Source organism: Rhea americana, unplaced genomic scaffold (genome assembly GCF_003343005.1).
Source record: "Rhea americana isolate MKP2758 unplaced genomic scaffold, rheAme1 scaffold_178, whole genome shotgun sequence".
Classification (NCBI taxonomy): Eukaryota; Metazoa; Chordata; class Aves; order Rheiformes; family Rheidae; genus Rhea; species Rhea americana.
The window spans coordinates 713,618-729,868 of record NW_028185905.1 but is presented as its reverse complement, the minus strand read 5'-3'; the positions used below and the strand labels follow the sequence as shown (position 1 = coordinate 729,868).

The 16,251-nt window shown below is 36.6% G+C and overlaps 1 protein-coding gene across 3 annotated transcripts in view; it reads left to right on the top strand.

The window, feature by feature from the left end:
- The window catches only part of UACA (uveal autoantigen with coiled-coil domains and ankyrin repeats), a 127,266-nt gene that overhangs the window by 11,146 nt on the left and 99,869 nt on the right, over positions 1–16,251 (top strand). For 2 of the 3 annotated variants that reach the window (XM_085301513.1, XM_085301512.1), the window contains exons 2-14: positions 4,724–4,857; positions 6,621–6,709; positions 7,864–7,928; positions 8,877–8,934; positions 9,261–9,331; positions 9,439–9,545; positions 10,442–10,623; positions 10,977–11,014; positions 12,298–12,384; positions 13,510–13,617; positions 14,645–14,677; positions 15,111–15,211; positions 15,470–15,504. In XM_085301513.1, coding sequence (XP_085157639.1) covers positions 4,724–4,857; positions 6,621–6,709; positions 7,864–7,928; positions 8,877–8,934; positions 9,261–9,331; positions 9,439–9,545; positions 10,442–10,623; positions 10,977–11,014; positions 12,298–12,384; positions 13,510–13,617; positions 14,645–14,677; positions 15,111–15,211; positions 15,470–15,504 — 1,108 coding nt within the window. Of the gene's footprint in view, positions 1–296; positions 524–4,723; positions 4,858–6,620; positions 6,710–7,863; positions 7,929–8,876; positions 8,935–9,260; positions 9,332–9,438; positions 9,546–10,441; positions 10,624–10,976; positions 11,015–12,297; positions 12,385–13,509; positions 13,618–14,644; positions 14,678–15,110; positions 15,212–15,469; positions 15,505–16,251 lie in introns of those variants that run through there. The other variant, XM_085301514.1, reaches the window with a different exon arrangement.

Below are 16,251 nucleotides of genomic sequence, written 5' to 3'. Positions count from 1 at the left end.
CTCATGACACGAGCACGCGGAGAATGTATTAATAGCTATTGCTCTCTATTGCTCGGCTATCAAGTACTGGATTATCAGAAAATAGAACAGGGCTGATGAGACTGTCTCCGTATTGTTTACGAGATATTTCAGATTTAGGTAATAGTTGCTCGTGCGCCTGAGTCACCCTGGCAGTCCGCTGCACCGCAGAAGCCGCGCGTGGGGCTGGCGCAGCGTCGGGCCCGGCCGAGCGGCTCCGGGGCTGCGGCGGCCCGTGTCCTCCTCGGAGTTATGAAGTCTGCGGAAGATCCGGAAGATGCAGAGAATATACTTGGAGAATCCAAGCTGAGTGAAGGATGGAGCCGAATGTATTCAGGGCAGTAGAGAACAAATTTCTCGAAGCAGCCTTGAACTCCGCCGTGGCGCTTGCTTTGTAAACCTCGGCAGCTTGTAACTTGACGCGAGATAAATTGATTGCTCTTGGCAGCAAGAAGCTGCGAGTTCTATGATGAATTGTTGGTTTTCTTGTGCAGCTAAGGACACAGTACGTATCTTGCTCTTCATATCAATGGGGATAGTTTACAGCTGCCAAAATGTTTGAATTTTGTAGCTGTTTTGTAGCTGATCCTTTTTAATTAGCATGATGTATGTCTATCTTTAACAGTTTTTTCCATGAGGATTTTTTTCTCTTGAGCATTTCACTTTTTATTTAAAGAATATTTGATTTAGTATATCATAGGAAACTGATACAATTTCTGTATAGTTGTTATAACCAAATAAAAAATGTAAATATAGTAAGATGATAGCAGTTAAAAGTAATGCAGTGATCTTAGAAGATCCACAAGATGGGAATAAAGTAAGTATAGCAAAGGATTTTAATGTTTGAATTTRTTCATGCTATATACTGCAAGTTTTTAAAATTCTATTTCATAGAGTTGCTAACATGTGACTGACTTTCCTCTAAGGATGTTAAATATATCATATTCAAATGAATTTAGAGGGGAGCAAGCAGGTTCTATGTATATGTAGTCTCTAAGTTATTTTAAAGAAAGCAAAACAAAACTTGCATAATAAGGTAGCATATAGCTGAGGAAACTTGCCAGGCTTGTCACGCTTCAGAGAAATAATGTTTTCCTCCCTGGCAATGCCTACAGCTTGCTTGCTTATTTATTTATTTATTTTTGTGAAAAATGACCAGTCCTGTCTGTAATGGCACCACTCTGACTTGGTTATCCTGACGAGGCTGACTTGGTTTTTAGAGTAGAGAATGGTTTAATTGGTTGACAATTGGTAATGCACTCTGGTAAGTGCATTACTTATGCACTAGTGTGCATAATTATGCACTAGTGTGCATAATTTCAAAGCTGTCTATTACTTTGTGTCACTTTTAGTAAGCATTCTACAGAGTAGTTAATTCTAACACTTCATGATTACCTTAATCTTTTAATTTGTGGGAGCAGGGGATAAAGATAACTATGCTTGCAACTCTGTTAAACAGGGCATTCTGCAGATGCAAACTGGTGGGGATGTGGTGTGGGGGTGTTTTAAAATATAACTAGCAAACTCTGGCTGCAGGGGCAAGCTGAGCCTTTGCTTGTGAGCAGCATTGAATTGTGGCCACTTTGAGAAGCAGCTGGCTAGAGATGGGGCTCTTCCCTGTGGATTCTCTAGACCTTAATATAGTAAATCTTAAACTCTCAGTGTAGTTTTGTCTTGAAATAAACAGCCTTGTGTTCTAACATGAAGATTATACATAGTGTTTTGTGTGTGTGTTATTACTGCTTTTGGTTTCATAGGAAGTTTTATTAACTGTCCTATCATGGGTTTGTCACTTTAAAGTGGGGAAAGAAGATACAATGATAAATCAAAATAAACGATTGCATTAATAGGCTGCTTTCTCACTTAAACACAGGTTTTTTTTTTTGGTTGCTTGTTGACTGATTTATTTTGGAAATTACTAAGTTTACCAGTTTTAATGTTCTTTATTAAGGCAAGGATCTTTCAGTCCATAGTGACAAGTCACTTAGTGCAGCTGTAAATTGCATATAGATCACTGTTTACAGTGAATTATGTAGACTAGTCTCAGTATGTATAATTAAACTAGAATCTAATACTCCTTTTATAAGCCTTTTTCTTTTATTTGAAGTTTCTTAAATAGTCATCAGTGCCTTTAGCTTGACAATGAAGATCATGTCACACAACAGAATTTCTGAAAAATAAAAATAATTTGGAAAGGAAAGGTTTGGCCTTATATGGAACAAGCTTATTTTTTTTGGGGGGGGGGGGTTGAATGCTTGGCATGTGGCTTTAAATAACAAATTTGAATTAAATAGGGAAAAAATGAGGAGTGACTAATGTCTGAGTTTGTGTGATGATCTATTTATAGCTGACTTGCTTTCTTTGCAAAGTCAGCGCAGCTTTGATGAGTGCAGACCATCTGCAGCTATAAGCTGTTTTCTTGTGCAGCTCGATACTTTTTTACCTTTTGAATTTCATACTTGATCAGCAAAAACTTTGACACTTTCAGTGGCCCAACATAGCTGCCCATAGGCAGTGAGACTTGCATCATTAGGTATTCTGTTTTGTGCAGTGCATGTACCTGGTTATGATTTGGTGTTTTACCAGACTGGTTTCTGTCTCAAGCCATATGTTGTTGCCTGTGTATCTTCCTTTATATACAACTGCAGGTTGATCAGTTCAATGAGCTACTTTCATGAAAAGTTTTTTTGGGGGATTAGTTTTGTTATGGATCAGCCTGTTGTGCCATTGTGGCATGAGTCTGTTCACCTACCCTAATGCAAGCAAAGTGGTGGGAGAGTGTGGCTGGGAAGAGGGAACTGCTTCTCCTGGCAGTAAGCTGCTCTTCCACAGGATGAGAGGTAACATCAAAGTCTGCTCTGTTCCCAGTGGCTGGAAAAGGATGTTTTGTGAAGAGCAGTTTGCGTGAGTTGGAAGATAAAGAGGCTCTCTGCTCTTTGTTTCTCTGGAGTTTTCTTACTGGTTTAGTTATGGAACAGACATCAAAACCGAAAGTTTTGATCATCACTTTACATCAAAAGTAAAGCTGGGAAGTTAATTTTTTAAAATAAATATGAGCTTGATTTAGAGGGTTATATTTATCATATACTTTGCATGTGGCTGACTGCCAAATTCATAAAAACTGAAATCTACTGATGATTACATTCATTTCATAATTGTATTCATCATCAAATATCCCATAAAGTTTACTTGCATCCACTGAGTTTTCCTATGCCACCTTTAACTTACAGGGAGGTCTGTGTGTGTGTATTCACCTATATATTTGTGTGTCTAGATGGAAAAATCCTAGTAGCTCTGTTTGCTTTGCTCACTTGGGGGGAAAAAAAATTAAATGAATGCTGAAAAGCCTCTTCTGAAGATAGTTTAGACTGGAAATTGTGAGCAGGACTTTTTTTTTTTTTTTGGTTCAGTTACTTGTACTTCCTTGCTTTTTTCTGTTTTGGCTTGTTTACAGCCTGTAAGGCTTGAGATTGGGACAAATATTTAATAAACAGAAATGATACACTTTGTTATGGTTTTCTCTAGACTATCATGATTTAAAAGACTAATAAAGGTGAATGAATCTCCCTTCAGATTTCATATAGTTAATGGAGTTCATTGCCTTATTGTTGAGAGAAGAGAATTGATGATTTGCATTCTCTGAAGGGCATAAGACTGAGAAGAGATGTAGCTTTTCAAATATACAAGAAGCTCTGCAAAGAGAAAGGAAATAAGTTCCTAACGTGCGCAGTGGATATGTTAAGAAGCAATAACAAGTTTAGATACTAGGAAAAGAGTCTCAAAATGAAGCACTGAGTAGAATTCTCCTTGGACAACTTGGCCTCTCMATCAGTAGATCTTTTAAGTTGGACAAATAGCTCAATAACTGCATGAGTATTGGCGGTCTTGTATAACATAATGGGTAAGGTGGGAAGGGATCTCTGAAGATCGTCTAGTCCAACCTCCCTGCTCAAGCAGGGCCGCCTAGAGCACGTTAGACAGGATGTGTATGGGGCTCACTGCTTACGTGACCTTGTGAAATCTTTTCTAAACACATTACTGTCATGTTTTTGAGATACTAGAAGTTGCCCTGCTCTGGAGGTGTATGCGTGCAAATACATATGCTATCTCCTCTGTCATTATAAAGTCCTTGGTTTATCACAGCCCTGCGTAGCAGTTCTTTCCTTTGCCATGCAGCCACTGTTGGGGGGGAGACTTATTTTTTTTGTTCAGGATAGAAGAATCCATAATGGGAGATTAGAGGGCAAAGATCCAGTGGAAAGGTAGCTCTTCTAGAGGCCTCTCATGGCAGATAAATAGCTTGTGATTGCGTTATGGGGTCAGAAGGGGATCACTAAGGACAACTTAATATGAGAAAATGTCTGAAGGCTTAATTTGAGTTTGCTTTAAAGCCACAAGGAAATCATCACTTGTGTGCAGCTTTAGACTTGCTTAAGTTTTGGACAGAACAAGGCAGAGCAAGAAGAACAAAGCAGTTTTATACCCCAAAGATTTGCTTTAGGAACTGAGTGGCTTTAGCCTGATTGAAATGCTATAGTGTTGTGTGTAAATAACTCAAGATGTCTTGAAAGCTACAATTTATTTGTAAACTAAGATTTTTTTTTTCCTCAGAAGTAGCATATCATTTGGCCTTTTATTGAATCTGCTTTAGTAGCTTAATACTGCACCATAAGCTTTCTAATTTTTCTAATTATGTCTTATACAGCCGAGTTCAGACTGGAACAAGTATGACGACAGGTTGATGAAAGCAGCAGAAAGGGGCGATGTGGAAAAGGTTTCATCAATCCTTGCCAAAAAAGGAGTCAGCCCTACTAAACTGGATGTGGAAGGGAGATCTGCGTAAGTAACTCTTGGAATCCAGTAATGGATGTTGGGGAAGCTAGTGGAAGTTGTTCAAGTCCTAAATCTTGTTGCTTGAAAAACTGCTTTTGTTTAAATCTTTTTAATACTGTGGTGTATTGTAGCCTCATCTAAACCGATATTATGGAAGCTTTTAATCAACAATTGCGCATGGAAAAGCACATCAGTACACTTCAGAGTGTACTGAAAGAAGCAGAGAAGGGAGAAAACCTATTTGAACAGAAATTTGAACTAATGGCTTATATGGATGTAGATAGGTTTAGCAGCAAAGACTCACTATAAACAAGTGATTTAGCCAGGTTTGGTAGAGATCTGTGGCTACATTCCCCATCTTTTTCTATGCATAGGTGATTTTATTAATGTAAATCAGTGATGGCTGTCCTAATTAAGAGGCAGAAGAGTTTGAGAGTTGCCATTTTGTTCAATTATTTAAAGCTTTCTGAAATTTAAGTTTTGTCAATTTGTAGTTTGTGGTTTTTAGAACAGTCAAACTAAATTTATTTTTTTAAGAAAGGACTGTAGGCAGTGTTTTTTAAGTATTGATTGAGCTGGTCTTTGTTTAAAATTAACATCCTCAAGATTACAGACAAATCTAGCTAGATTATCTCAGCCGTAATTTGAAGTGTAAATAGGTTTTGAATGGAGTGTTATTAGATGTATCAGGTGTAATGTGAATTATGAGGAAAGCTAATTTTTAACTTCCTAAACTTTTGGTTCCAGAAACTGTTGCGTTAGAGATTCTGTTTATTTGTTAGTGAAATGAACTAGAGCTGTTGACTTGTACCCTGCCTGCCTTTTAACCTCTTCCGCTGTGCAGTCTTACATTGTRGGAGGTATTTTGAATTGATGCATATAGGAAGGTGTATGCATCTTGCAAATTGATTTCCTAGCTTATTTACTTTTTTTTTTTAAGCATTAAAGATCTACTCTTGACTTTTGTAAATCTAGAGCTAGTTGGTCATGAGATGTAGATGTTCTAAAACTTGCAGTCACGTTACATTTCTGCTTCTTGACCACTTACGAACGATTGTTTAACACATCCTGACTCCGAGTACTGACGGATACTGCTGACAATGAACCGTTATGGTAGCTTTACTTTGCACTGAGCATCTTCATCAAGCTTGTGTTAATGTCTGCCTCTGACTGTATCTAGTCCTTAGATGAATTTACTGATTAAAAGTGTTGCTGTCCATCAGTAGGATGACTGGAACAGAAAATAAAGATGGAATTAGTAGGCTTAATGAAAGGGACATGAAAAACTCATTTTTTTTCTTCCCTTTCTTGCTCTAGGTGTTGGATAGTCATCTATACTATATAGAGATTCTGAAAATGTTCATATTGACCCTTCCTCCTCATTCAATTTCTGGAAGGTTTGCTTGCAAAAAAAGACCATCAAAATTCCAGATAGCCACAATGTCAAATTCTGATAAAGAATCTTCACTTCTAGTATTTAAATGTTTTCTTTGCTAAATTTGAATGTGAAAAAAAATGGGAAGTGTACTAGAAATGGAAATTCTGCTTGATTCACTGATTCAAGGCAGATGACTACTACTTTGGACAGTCCTCTTGTTCCTTAAAGTAAAATCTGTAGAACTCTTCACTATATTTGGATGCTGTATAAAGCTGAATTTGTACTGTATAGTGTTTTCAGTATACAGTGTTTTACTTTGACTTTCCTGCTTGATGTTTTTACCTTTTGTTTTGTGAATAAAAGAGTTAAGCAAACTATTTCCTATTTTTAGATTCCATGTTGTAGCATCAAAGGGAAATCTGGATTGCTTGAATACTATTCTTATTCATGGAGTTGATATCACAGCCACCGATGCTGCAGGTATGTTTCCTTGAAGTTCAAAGTGAACTTTCAAAAGTTCTCAGCGTGGCTTTGGCTTAAATCCTACCACAAAACTAATGTGTAGGATAGATTCTTCACTTCTGTAGAGTTTCCTGTGTATGCTATAAAACTGATTCTTACCTGTGTGACTTGTGGCTCAACTTAGAGGAAACTGGTCGTGTTCTGTCATATGGGTTCATGAATTTCTTTGGGTCCAGCAGCACTTGTTAATTTTGGCTCTGTGCTGCTGTAACTGTTCAGTCTACTCCAGTCTCACTGGTGAGATCTGTTTCTCTGGTTAAGGATAACAGGGTAAGAACTGTTTTAAATGAATTTTTGTTCCCTTAAATACCAAGTGCATTTCATGGATACTTGTACTGTACACAATAAGAGTTTGATTTAAATGGTAAGTGTTTGTGCACTTGTACTGAGCCCTCAAAACTTTCATGTATAWCTGTGCTACCTTTTGCTTTACCTGTATGAGATCGAATTTTGTGTGAAAGTGTTACAAAAAAGTGAGTTGAACTGGGTGCTAATTTTGCTGAAGAGTATGTGCTACCTCATTATTTAACATGGTGATATTCTTTTATTTCTATGATCATTTCAGAAATAGCCTAGTCTTTTTACTTGCCAGACTTTTTTTTTGGTAACTCATATGTGGAGTTGTTTGTAGTATTTTGAGATTAATTTCACTATACTTGAATTTGAATCCTCAGCTGCCGTTTTTCTAAATTATGATGATTGTTTAATAAAGGGAATGAAGTCTGTATGAGATAGATGGTTTAGTTATAGTACCGGCTGAATTGCAAGAACGGAGATCGTTATGTAAAATATGTAGGTGTTGACATAAACTGCCTCTTGTCCTGAAATCAGTCTAGCACTCTAAAGGCAATTACATGACTCAATGTTTCCTTACATGTAGCACATGATAATCAGTAATGAGGCATATGGAATTATGGAGGAGGCAGAGTTTAGGTTCAGATGAAATAAACTCTTCATAAAGCCTTCAGTGAAAGACAAATTCATTTCTTATGAGTTAGTGTTACTTGATTAGTAATAGACTTTTTGAGAAACAATGTAGGCATGTTGAATTTGTGTATGGTATTTCAAATGCATATACAAAAGTCTTGAATTTGATACTGTTTTCCTTACAGGTCGAAATGCGTTGCACCTAGCTGCAAAATATGGACATGCTTTATGTTTGCAGAAGCTATTGCAGGTACTGAAAAATGTAACTTGACGCTCTCTTTTACTTCTTACAAAGAAGAGAAAGGAGTCCTTAAATATATTTATTTTATGTTAAAGTATTCTACTTTCTTTAAGCAGTTGCTTTCTTAAAAAAAAAAAAGTGAGGCAGTCATGGGGAAATTCCTTTTCACATAAAATAAGTTGTGGCTGAAGGAGCTAAAATGAAGAAAAATGTTTCTTTGTCTTTTCACATAGACAGTTAAGTTTTAGTTTAAACGTGGTAAAAGGAAATGAAGTTGGGTCTTTTAAAGATTAATGTTCCTTTTCTAAATATATGGGTATTTAGGAGTAATAGGACTGAAAAGTCTGCTGCAGAGTAGTGTTTTCTTCCACAGACAGGCAATTATATCCATAATCTTTAATTAATGAAACAATATTTTATTGTATATTGGGGGTGAGGAGTAACTAGTTGAATGTTGCAGTTGTAGAACCCCAGGAATTCGTGAAAGGCTTGTAATGTCAGATTAACGTTTATTCCTGGTCACTTTGTGCCCATTTGAACTTTTGCCAAGCTCAAGGATGCTTTTAAAGGGTCTGTTCTGTTAATGCACGTGTCTGTGCTGATGCAAACAGTGCGTTTTCTGTAGAACACCAGAACTGGTAGTGATATTGGTACCAGAGGAGTAAAAACTAATACCAGAGAATCCTAGCTGTAGTGCACAAATGCTTGAAAGTCTTAGTGGAAATTGTGTGTCACTGCAAAATTTTTTGTAGTCTTAATTTACTTCAAACACACTGATCAAAAAGGTTTTAGAAATATTAGAGTGCACTAGAGTGCACCCCTAGTCCTTTTCATGTGTGTCAGCATACTTGATAACTATAAAAGCACATTTTTTTATTAAATGACTTTAAAACCTCATGTGGTGTTTTATAAATGCAATTTAAATCCTAACTAAAGCTGAATTACTTACTCTAACAGTATAATTGTCCAACTGAAAATGTGGATCTTCAAGGAAGAACTGCTCTCCATGACGCAGGTAAAAGGCTTTAATTTTCTCGTAGCTGTGGAATGAAATCCAGTAGCAAACCTATTTACTGCATTAACTGTCTTAGGAAAAGACTTAGAGTTTGTTAGCAAGTATAGTGGAGTCTGTCTGAATCCGCATGTCATGCCATGCAATGTCTTAAAGTCCTGAACAGTGATAACTAATTATTTTTCATGTGCTCTTGAGAGCCATAGAACCTTGTCATGCTTTATTTTACTTGTGTAATAAATTGTGAAATAAGTGTACCCAAGGAGGCATTTGGGGTTTCATGAAGGCTCTGTTCAGCAATATAATTTGCTTTTTTCTTTTCTTCAAAGCTATGTCAGACTGTTCCTCCAGTATACAGCTTCTCTGTGATCATGGGGCCTCTGTGAATGCAAAGGATGGAGTAAGTTGCTGCTTAAATCTCTCTCCCATATAAACCCCATTAGAGTTCTTGTGCTTTCTTTCCTTTCTCTCCCCTTTCTTATTTCTTTCCCCCTTTTCTGTCTTCAGGATGGGAGGACACCATTAGTGCTGGCCACTCAGATGTGTCGTCCTACAATTTGTCAGCTTCTAATAGACAGGGGAGCAGAGGTTAATGCCAGAGACAAACAAAACAGGTAATGCCTGCAGAGTGTTGTCAGAATGTCTGCTGATGTTTTCAAAGTAGACAACTGTCCTTGGTTTTCAATAAGAATCTTAAACTGGGACCTAATCCAGACGTGGATATACAATTCAATAATGCAAATAAACTTGGCTTTTTTAGTTGCTTCTTCTTGCTTCTAAAATATGTATTGACTTCTGTGAAAGTACTATGTGTCGCTGGCTGCAGAGAAACAGAAGCTGCTTGTGCTAAAGGTTCACCTCTCCTCTTTTCTTATTTCAGCTGCACCTTGCACTTGTCATGATCCATTTTGTGTATTCATTCCAAAAGTGGTAGTCTGTCAAGAAATGTTCAAGTCCAATTGGGGTTCCTAAGGAAACATTTCAGAGCACTTAGGTCCCTTATCTGTACATGTGGCTCTATGCATAACTCTTTCTTTTCCCAGTTATTTCTTAGAGGATGACTGCATCAGTGGGCATGAGGCTGCTCTTGGTCAGGGTGTAGGCGCTTGCATGGCATTTGCTGGAACTGGCAGGTATTCCTTTGGAAGGGATTGCCAGAGCTTCCAAACACTTGCTCAGACTTTGTCTGAACTTTCTTTCACCTTGGGCTCATCGTTACTGTTTAAATAGTGAGCCAAAAATCATGAGAGTTCTCAAGATACAGGGTAGCTCTCAAAGGCAAAGATGTTTTTGGATTGGGCTTTTCTGCTCATTTCTTTTTATAAAAATATTTAAAGCTGACTACATGACTTAAAACTTTCTTTCCTCTCTTGATAGAGGAACTTTTTTTAACTGAAGTTCCTATGATTAGACATAAGGTGTGTATGAAGGATTATTCCTATAACTGATTGTTCCATTGCAAATGTGAGATCTGAGAGTCTCTGAATGCAATCTTTCTTCCTGTTCCTAGGACTGCCTTAATGTTAGGCTGTGAATATGGCTGCAGGGATGCAGTAGAAGTTTTGCTCAAAAATGATGCGGATGTTAGTTTGGCTGATGGCCTTGGTCATGACTGTGCTTACTATGCCAGAATTGGTGACAATATTGACATTTTGGCTTTAATAAAAGCTGCCGTTGAGGATTCCAGCAAAGGTATGAAGAATGCTGCTGTAACCGGTTGCTATTATTCTTTCTTTTGAATTGTGTATCTTCTCACTGTTAATTCTTCAGAAACCTGCTCTTTGGAGGGCAACTGTAATTCTTTAAACAAAAAGCTGCCTGTCATGAGGTACAGAGCTTTAATCTTTCTGAATCTGGAGTTGTAGTACATGGGATTTTCACCTTGGACTTGTAAATGTTGTTTTTCAGTTGATCAAACCCAGCAAATACCTGTTTCTTGAAATATCTTCTCAAGATAAAAATTTTACTTAAATAGCTGAGTATGCATTGCATAAATCTGAATGAAATGCACTTTAAATTCCCAATTTTTGTGATTCCTTTTTCAGCAAGAGATGTTATGAAGAAAGGGCAACCTGAACAAAAGGTGAGGCTTTTTATACTATGTATTTCTAACCTTATCTTTTGAAGAAGATATGAGAGGGCACGTAGCATTAATTAACTTTCACTCTGAAGTGTTATTCCTTTCTATGTTCCTCTTATTTGTGGGGATGAGGTGAGGAGAAGCAAGGCACAGAATGGATGGGGTATTTGAGCCCAACATTCTGGCCAGTGTTTATCTTCAGTAATTTCTCCATTGTCTATAGCTGGACATCAGCTGTTGCTGAATGAGGAGCTGGCTTTTGCATGTCCTTACTGCCTCTTCAAAAGCTTGTTGTTCTGCGAAGTAGCTTGGGACACCTCATGTTTTAAAAGTGGGTGTGGAGTGAAATTGTGTAGTCTTGAACTGTCCTAGTAACATTTTCTAAGCTTTTCTTAAATGCAGTGTTCGTTATATATCACACAAGAAAAGATTTTAGAAGTTATGGTGTAAATTTTACTACAACTTTTGTCTTTGCTGCTAAGTAAATAGTCTTGATAGTTGGCCTGTAAATGTAATTCATGAGTAAAGTTGCCATGCTGAAGCTACTCATGCATGCATACATTTTCTTCCATTTAGTGCCTCATTTGGTAGAGGACAGTGTCATAATTACGAAGTACTTTGAGGCTTCAAAATGTTAAGATTCATAACCCTGCCTGATGCTGCCCAGCAGGCCTGTTACTTTATTTTTTGCTACATGTTTGTACTGCATGTCAAACAAAATCTGTGTTTCTGTAGCTTAAAGAGTGGCTTCTTTCCACATCTGTATATTGAAATACAGCTCCTGAATTCTGAGGCATGATTCTTGGGTCTGTTAAACCTTTCAGGGAGGCTTTGGAGGGACTCTTATAGAGCTGTGGCATTACCCTTATACCAAGCCTGGAAGAGGTAGGCAGTAAGCTGCTTACCCTGACCACTGAAAGCAAGCATACAGTTGGTATTGTTGAGAGACTGGTTAAGATTATTTTGTGGTGCAAAGCTGACTCAGTATTTTTGAATTCTTAACTTCATATGTAGCTGAGAAGGTTCCTTCTATAATCAGATGGTAGGTGTATTTCTGTTTAAAAACACTTTGATATGCATGTCTGAGATTTGACAAGCATCCTGTTTTCTGTCTGTATGAGAGCTAACTAATAAAGAGAAACAGGTTTAGCAAAATTGTGAATGTTTAGTAGTATTGCCACCCAGTGGAAGCTAAAAATCAAAGGTGGATCAGCCTGCTGTCCCCTGAAAGGGGTATCTTCAGAACACGACAGACCTACATTAATATTTTAATATTGCAATAACAGATTACTAACGTGTCACAAAAATGGAGTCGTCTGCATGCACAGGAGGAGGCGGATGTCAAAGTGTATCGGAAAGAGCATAATGCTCAGGTAAACCAGAAGATTTTCTATGATATGTATTCCTATATGCATAATGAACCAGACATATGAAAGACAAGATGTGCTTGTAAGTAACCATTAGCAATTCCATTAAGAAAGGTCATGTGTATTGTTGTTTAATTAAAATTTAATTGCCTGAGTATCCAGTGCAATAATTCCACAGATAAACCGTAGACCATTTTTGGGGAAAATAAACCGTGTGTGTAATAAATAGCTGCGCTTCTCTATGTCTTAGCCCTTCGCATCTTTTAACTCCTTGTCTGTGATGTTCACATGCAGTACCTCAGCTCCTGCTTCTGGAAGGAGAAATAAGATCACAAAACAGGAAGACATTTAACGTTTTTCTGAGAATGTTGCTGATGTGTATTTAAGTGTCTTACTAAAAATGATTTGCATCATAATTGTTAACTGTTATTATCTCATTTAGTTACTGTGTCATTACAGTTGAAGAAGGTAGATAGCTTTTTAAACTATAGGAAACAAGCCACTGAAAAATTTAGACTGTTTTGCAGTATTTTTTTTTATAATAAAAGGATAAAGATCTCTGAATGCAACTTCTGGTTTGAGCTAAAATATTTGTCACAGTTAAGGCAGTGATCTAATCTGGCAAAATTTAAATGGGCTTTATTGTTTGGTTGTAAGCACTGGACTGATGGTGCAAAGACCTGTTATTTTTCTTACACTAAGTTTAATATGTGTTACTAGGGTGAGACTTGTGGCTATTGGAGCAGTTAGTCCATTTAAAGGTTGTTTCACTTCATGCTTGTGAGGAGGCATTTTCTTGTTGCACCTTTGACTGCAGCAGCTGGGTTTCAGACACTGTTTTAACATCAGTTATTTCTACATGTTGACAGATGGCAGATGAGCAGCCTCTTAACTGCTGTTAGCATGAAAGTAGAGCAAGTTTACATTTTACATTTATCCAAGAATGGGCTTTGTAGAGATGGAAAACTTGAAGAAACTTAAACTTATTTGTAAACATTCAAAAGGAAATGGACCTAAAGTCAGGCTACAAAGTGATTATAGGATTTGTTAATCAAGGTTTGGTGTCTTTAATGACTTAAAATTATTGGTTCAGATTCTTTAGTTTTCCTTATGTATTTTTTTTTCTTCTAGGAACTGGAACTAGAAAATCAAGACTTGAAAGATCGAATGAGAGAAGTGCAAGAGGAGCAAAGGATGCTGTTGGATAGAATAAATGGGCTACAGCTGCAGCTGAATGAGGTAAAATTACGTGGATTTTAAAGACTCTTTGAAAAGTGGAAAGGAAAGCTCGTATAAGTAGAGTGTGGTCTTCGCTGCTTTCCTGTAAATTATTTCTATTATGTATTACTGTCATAAGGATACAAAGGATGCAAAGGAAGATAACATTTGGTCTTATAGTGATAGCTAAAATATGATGAAACTTGTTGCAACTTCTTCTGTTAATCCTCAAGTCTGAGTAACAGCATTTACAATTATACTTTGTAATGTAATTGTGGTATGTTTTGGTATATTATAATTCAGAGTGAATTTAATCTTCACAATTAAATGTAGATGATGYATGTCAGTACGTATGATGCTCGATGCTTATTTTTTCCAGCTACTGCTATAATAAGAAATTTATAAAGAACTCTTCAACTGGCAAAAATAGGAAAAAGGATTTTCAGTACAGAATCTGTCACCCTAATTTGGAACTTCTTCTGAAATGTTCTCTGTATTTGGAGCATTCAAGATGCCTAGTACAATTCAGGAGAAAAATCAAAACAGGATTTTTTTTTTTTTTCCTTGCTTTCTGGAGGTTCACGTTTTTCCCTGCACTTCATTTTTCTGCAGAAGATGCATTCCCTAAATGGAAGCTTTCCCTAAATGGAGCACAAATAAAATCAATACATCTTCACATAGTCTGACTTTCTAGGACAGAGCTTATCTTGAACATTGCTTTAAAACAAGCAAACACAAAATTTTAATATTGAAATTTTCCAAAATCAACAAGTTTCTACTGAAAAACTACTTTTCTTCCTTAGTGACATATGATTTGCATAATTAACATACTCCTATTTCTTAATACGTATTTCAAGTCACATTGTTCTGTCAAACATCCTTAACTTCTATGTGTGTTTTTTCCTTTCCAGATGTTAGATAGTAAATGGAGGGGGGGAAGTATTTTTTTTAAACTGGGGTAGACTAATCAGCTAATGAACTGTATATAAGCCCCTTCAAAAACACCACAGAAAAATGATTTCTGGGGGGGGGTGTATTTATTTTGCAGGAGCAAATGTTTGCAGATGATCTTGAAAATGAGGTAGGATATRCCACCTTTAAGTGTAATAAAACTGTGAAACTATGAAATAGGGAAAATGGTTATTTTGCTTAAGTTAGTGTTTAAACTATGCAGAAGCTGTCTGTAAATGCTAAATGAACTATCTAGTGATACATATTCAGTTTATACAGCTGTACAGCATTTGTTACTACAAATAATGATATATCTAGTCCCTGTGGTACCTTTAAAGCAAACTTTATATAGGAGTATCTCTTTAAGTAGTGACTTCCAGTAATGCAAAAGCAGTAAATGCAAATATGAGGTTGGTGCATATTCCCATGACTGTTCATCCTTTTAGAAGAAATTTAGAATTGAGAAATTCTAAATTTAGTTTTGTTTTAGCCAGATTTATAAGATATCAAGCAACTTGTTGTTATTTTAGCTTTGGCTGTCTGACACTTCTGTTCTCTTTCAGAAAGATGAGTTGAAGAAAATCCTAACAACCAAGGAAAAACAGCAGGAAGAAAGCTTAAGAACTATTGAAGCTCTGAAAGCTAAACTCAAATATTACGAAGTACGTCAATTGACTTGAAATGTAATATGGTTGCTACCTACTGTAGTAAATATTGAAGCAATTTTAGTTTAAATTGCTGGAAGTCTTAAATAACTCTCTTATTATAAAAGCCTTCCCTCCTCTTTAATCCATAGTTAACTATAATATGAAGTTTTGAAGTAAACTGCTTTTACATTTTTTTTTTTTTTTTTTTTTTTTTTTTTTTTTTTTTTTTTTTTTTTTTTTTTTTTTTTTTTTTTTTTTTTTTTTTTTTTTTTTTTTGACTTTGTGGGGCCTGGAAGTAATTTTGGTAATAGTAAGTTTATTCAATTCCTATAAATTGTTATGCATGATGCAGTGTTAGAATACACAGATTAAACTTTTCTGTTGTCTTTTCCTTTTGGTCATTTTAACCATAGTGAGACTTAACTTGTGTATTCACACCTCAGACCTCAGTAGGTGGTCAACTGGCCTGGTTGTGTTTGTAGTTGAGTGCTAAGGGCACTGTTGATCGTCTCACTTAAGAGTGACTGATACTGTGAAACCCACGTTGTATGTTCTCTAATGACATGAAGAACAATCTGAGTGAGATATGAGATCCAAGCTGAATCCTTCCATTTCAATTCTTCATATCTTAAACACTCATTCTACCTCATGTCTTGTATTCTGACTGCTCATTCCTCCTGTTAGGCTGGAGAATGATGGTCATAGAGAAAATTTCAGTATAGATGGATTTGGGCATCACTTCAAATGCAAAACCTCAGCTGTTGTTTGTATCAGAAATGATTCCATTTCCACAAACTGAAGCTTTGTGTGTCCAACTTGTTTACAGGCCTGTCTTACACTTACGTAACTTAATGGCTCATGGCAGGCTAAATAATGCTTTATTTACTGCCTATCAGAACAGGTCACTTATTTGGAGTGTTTTCCTGGTGTATTCATGTACTGCCATGCAGCTAAATCAAGGTGGCTTCCATACTGTTTTGCAGAACTGTGTTTAGCCCGTGATGTTAGGGGTATCTTCTCCTTCAGGGGAGGTTTGTACAGGCTTTGTTGTATGACT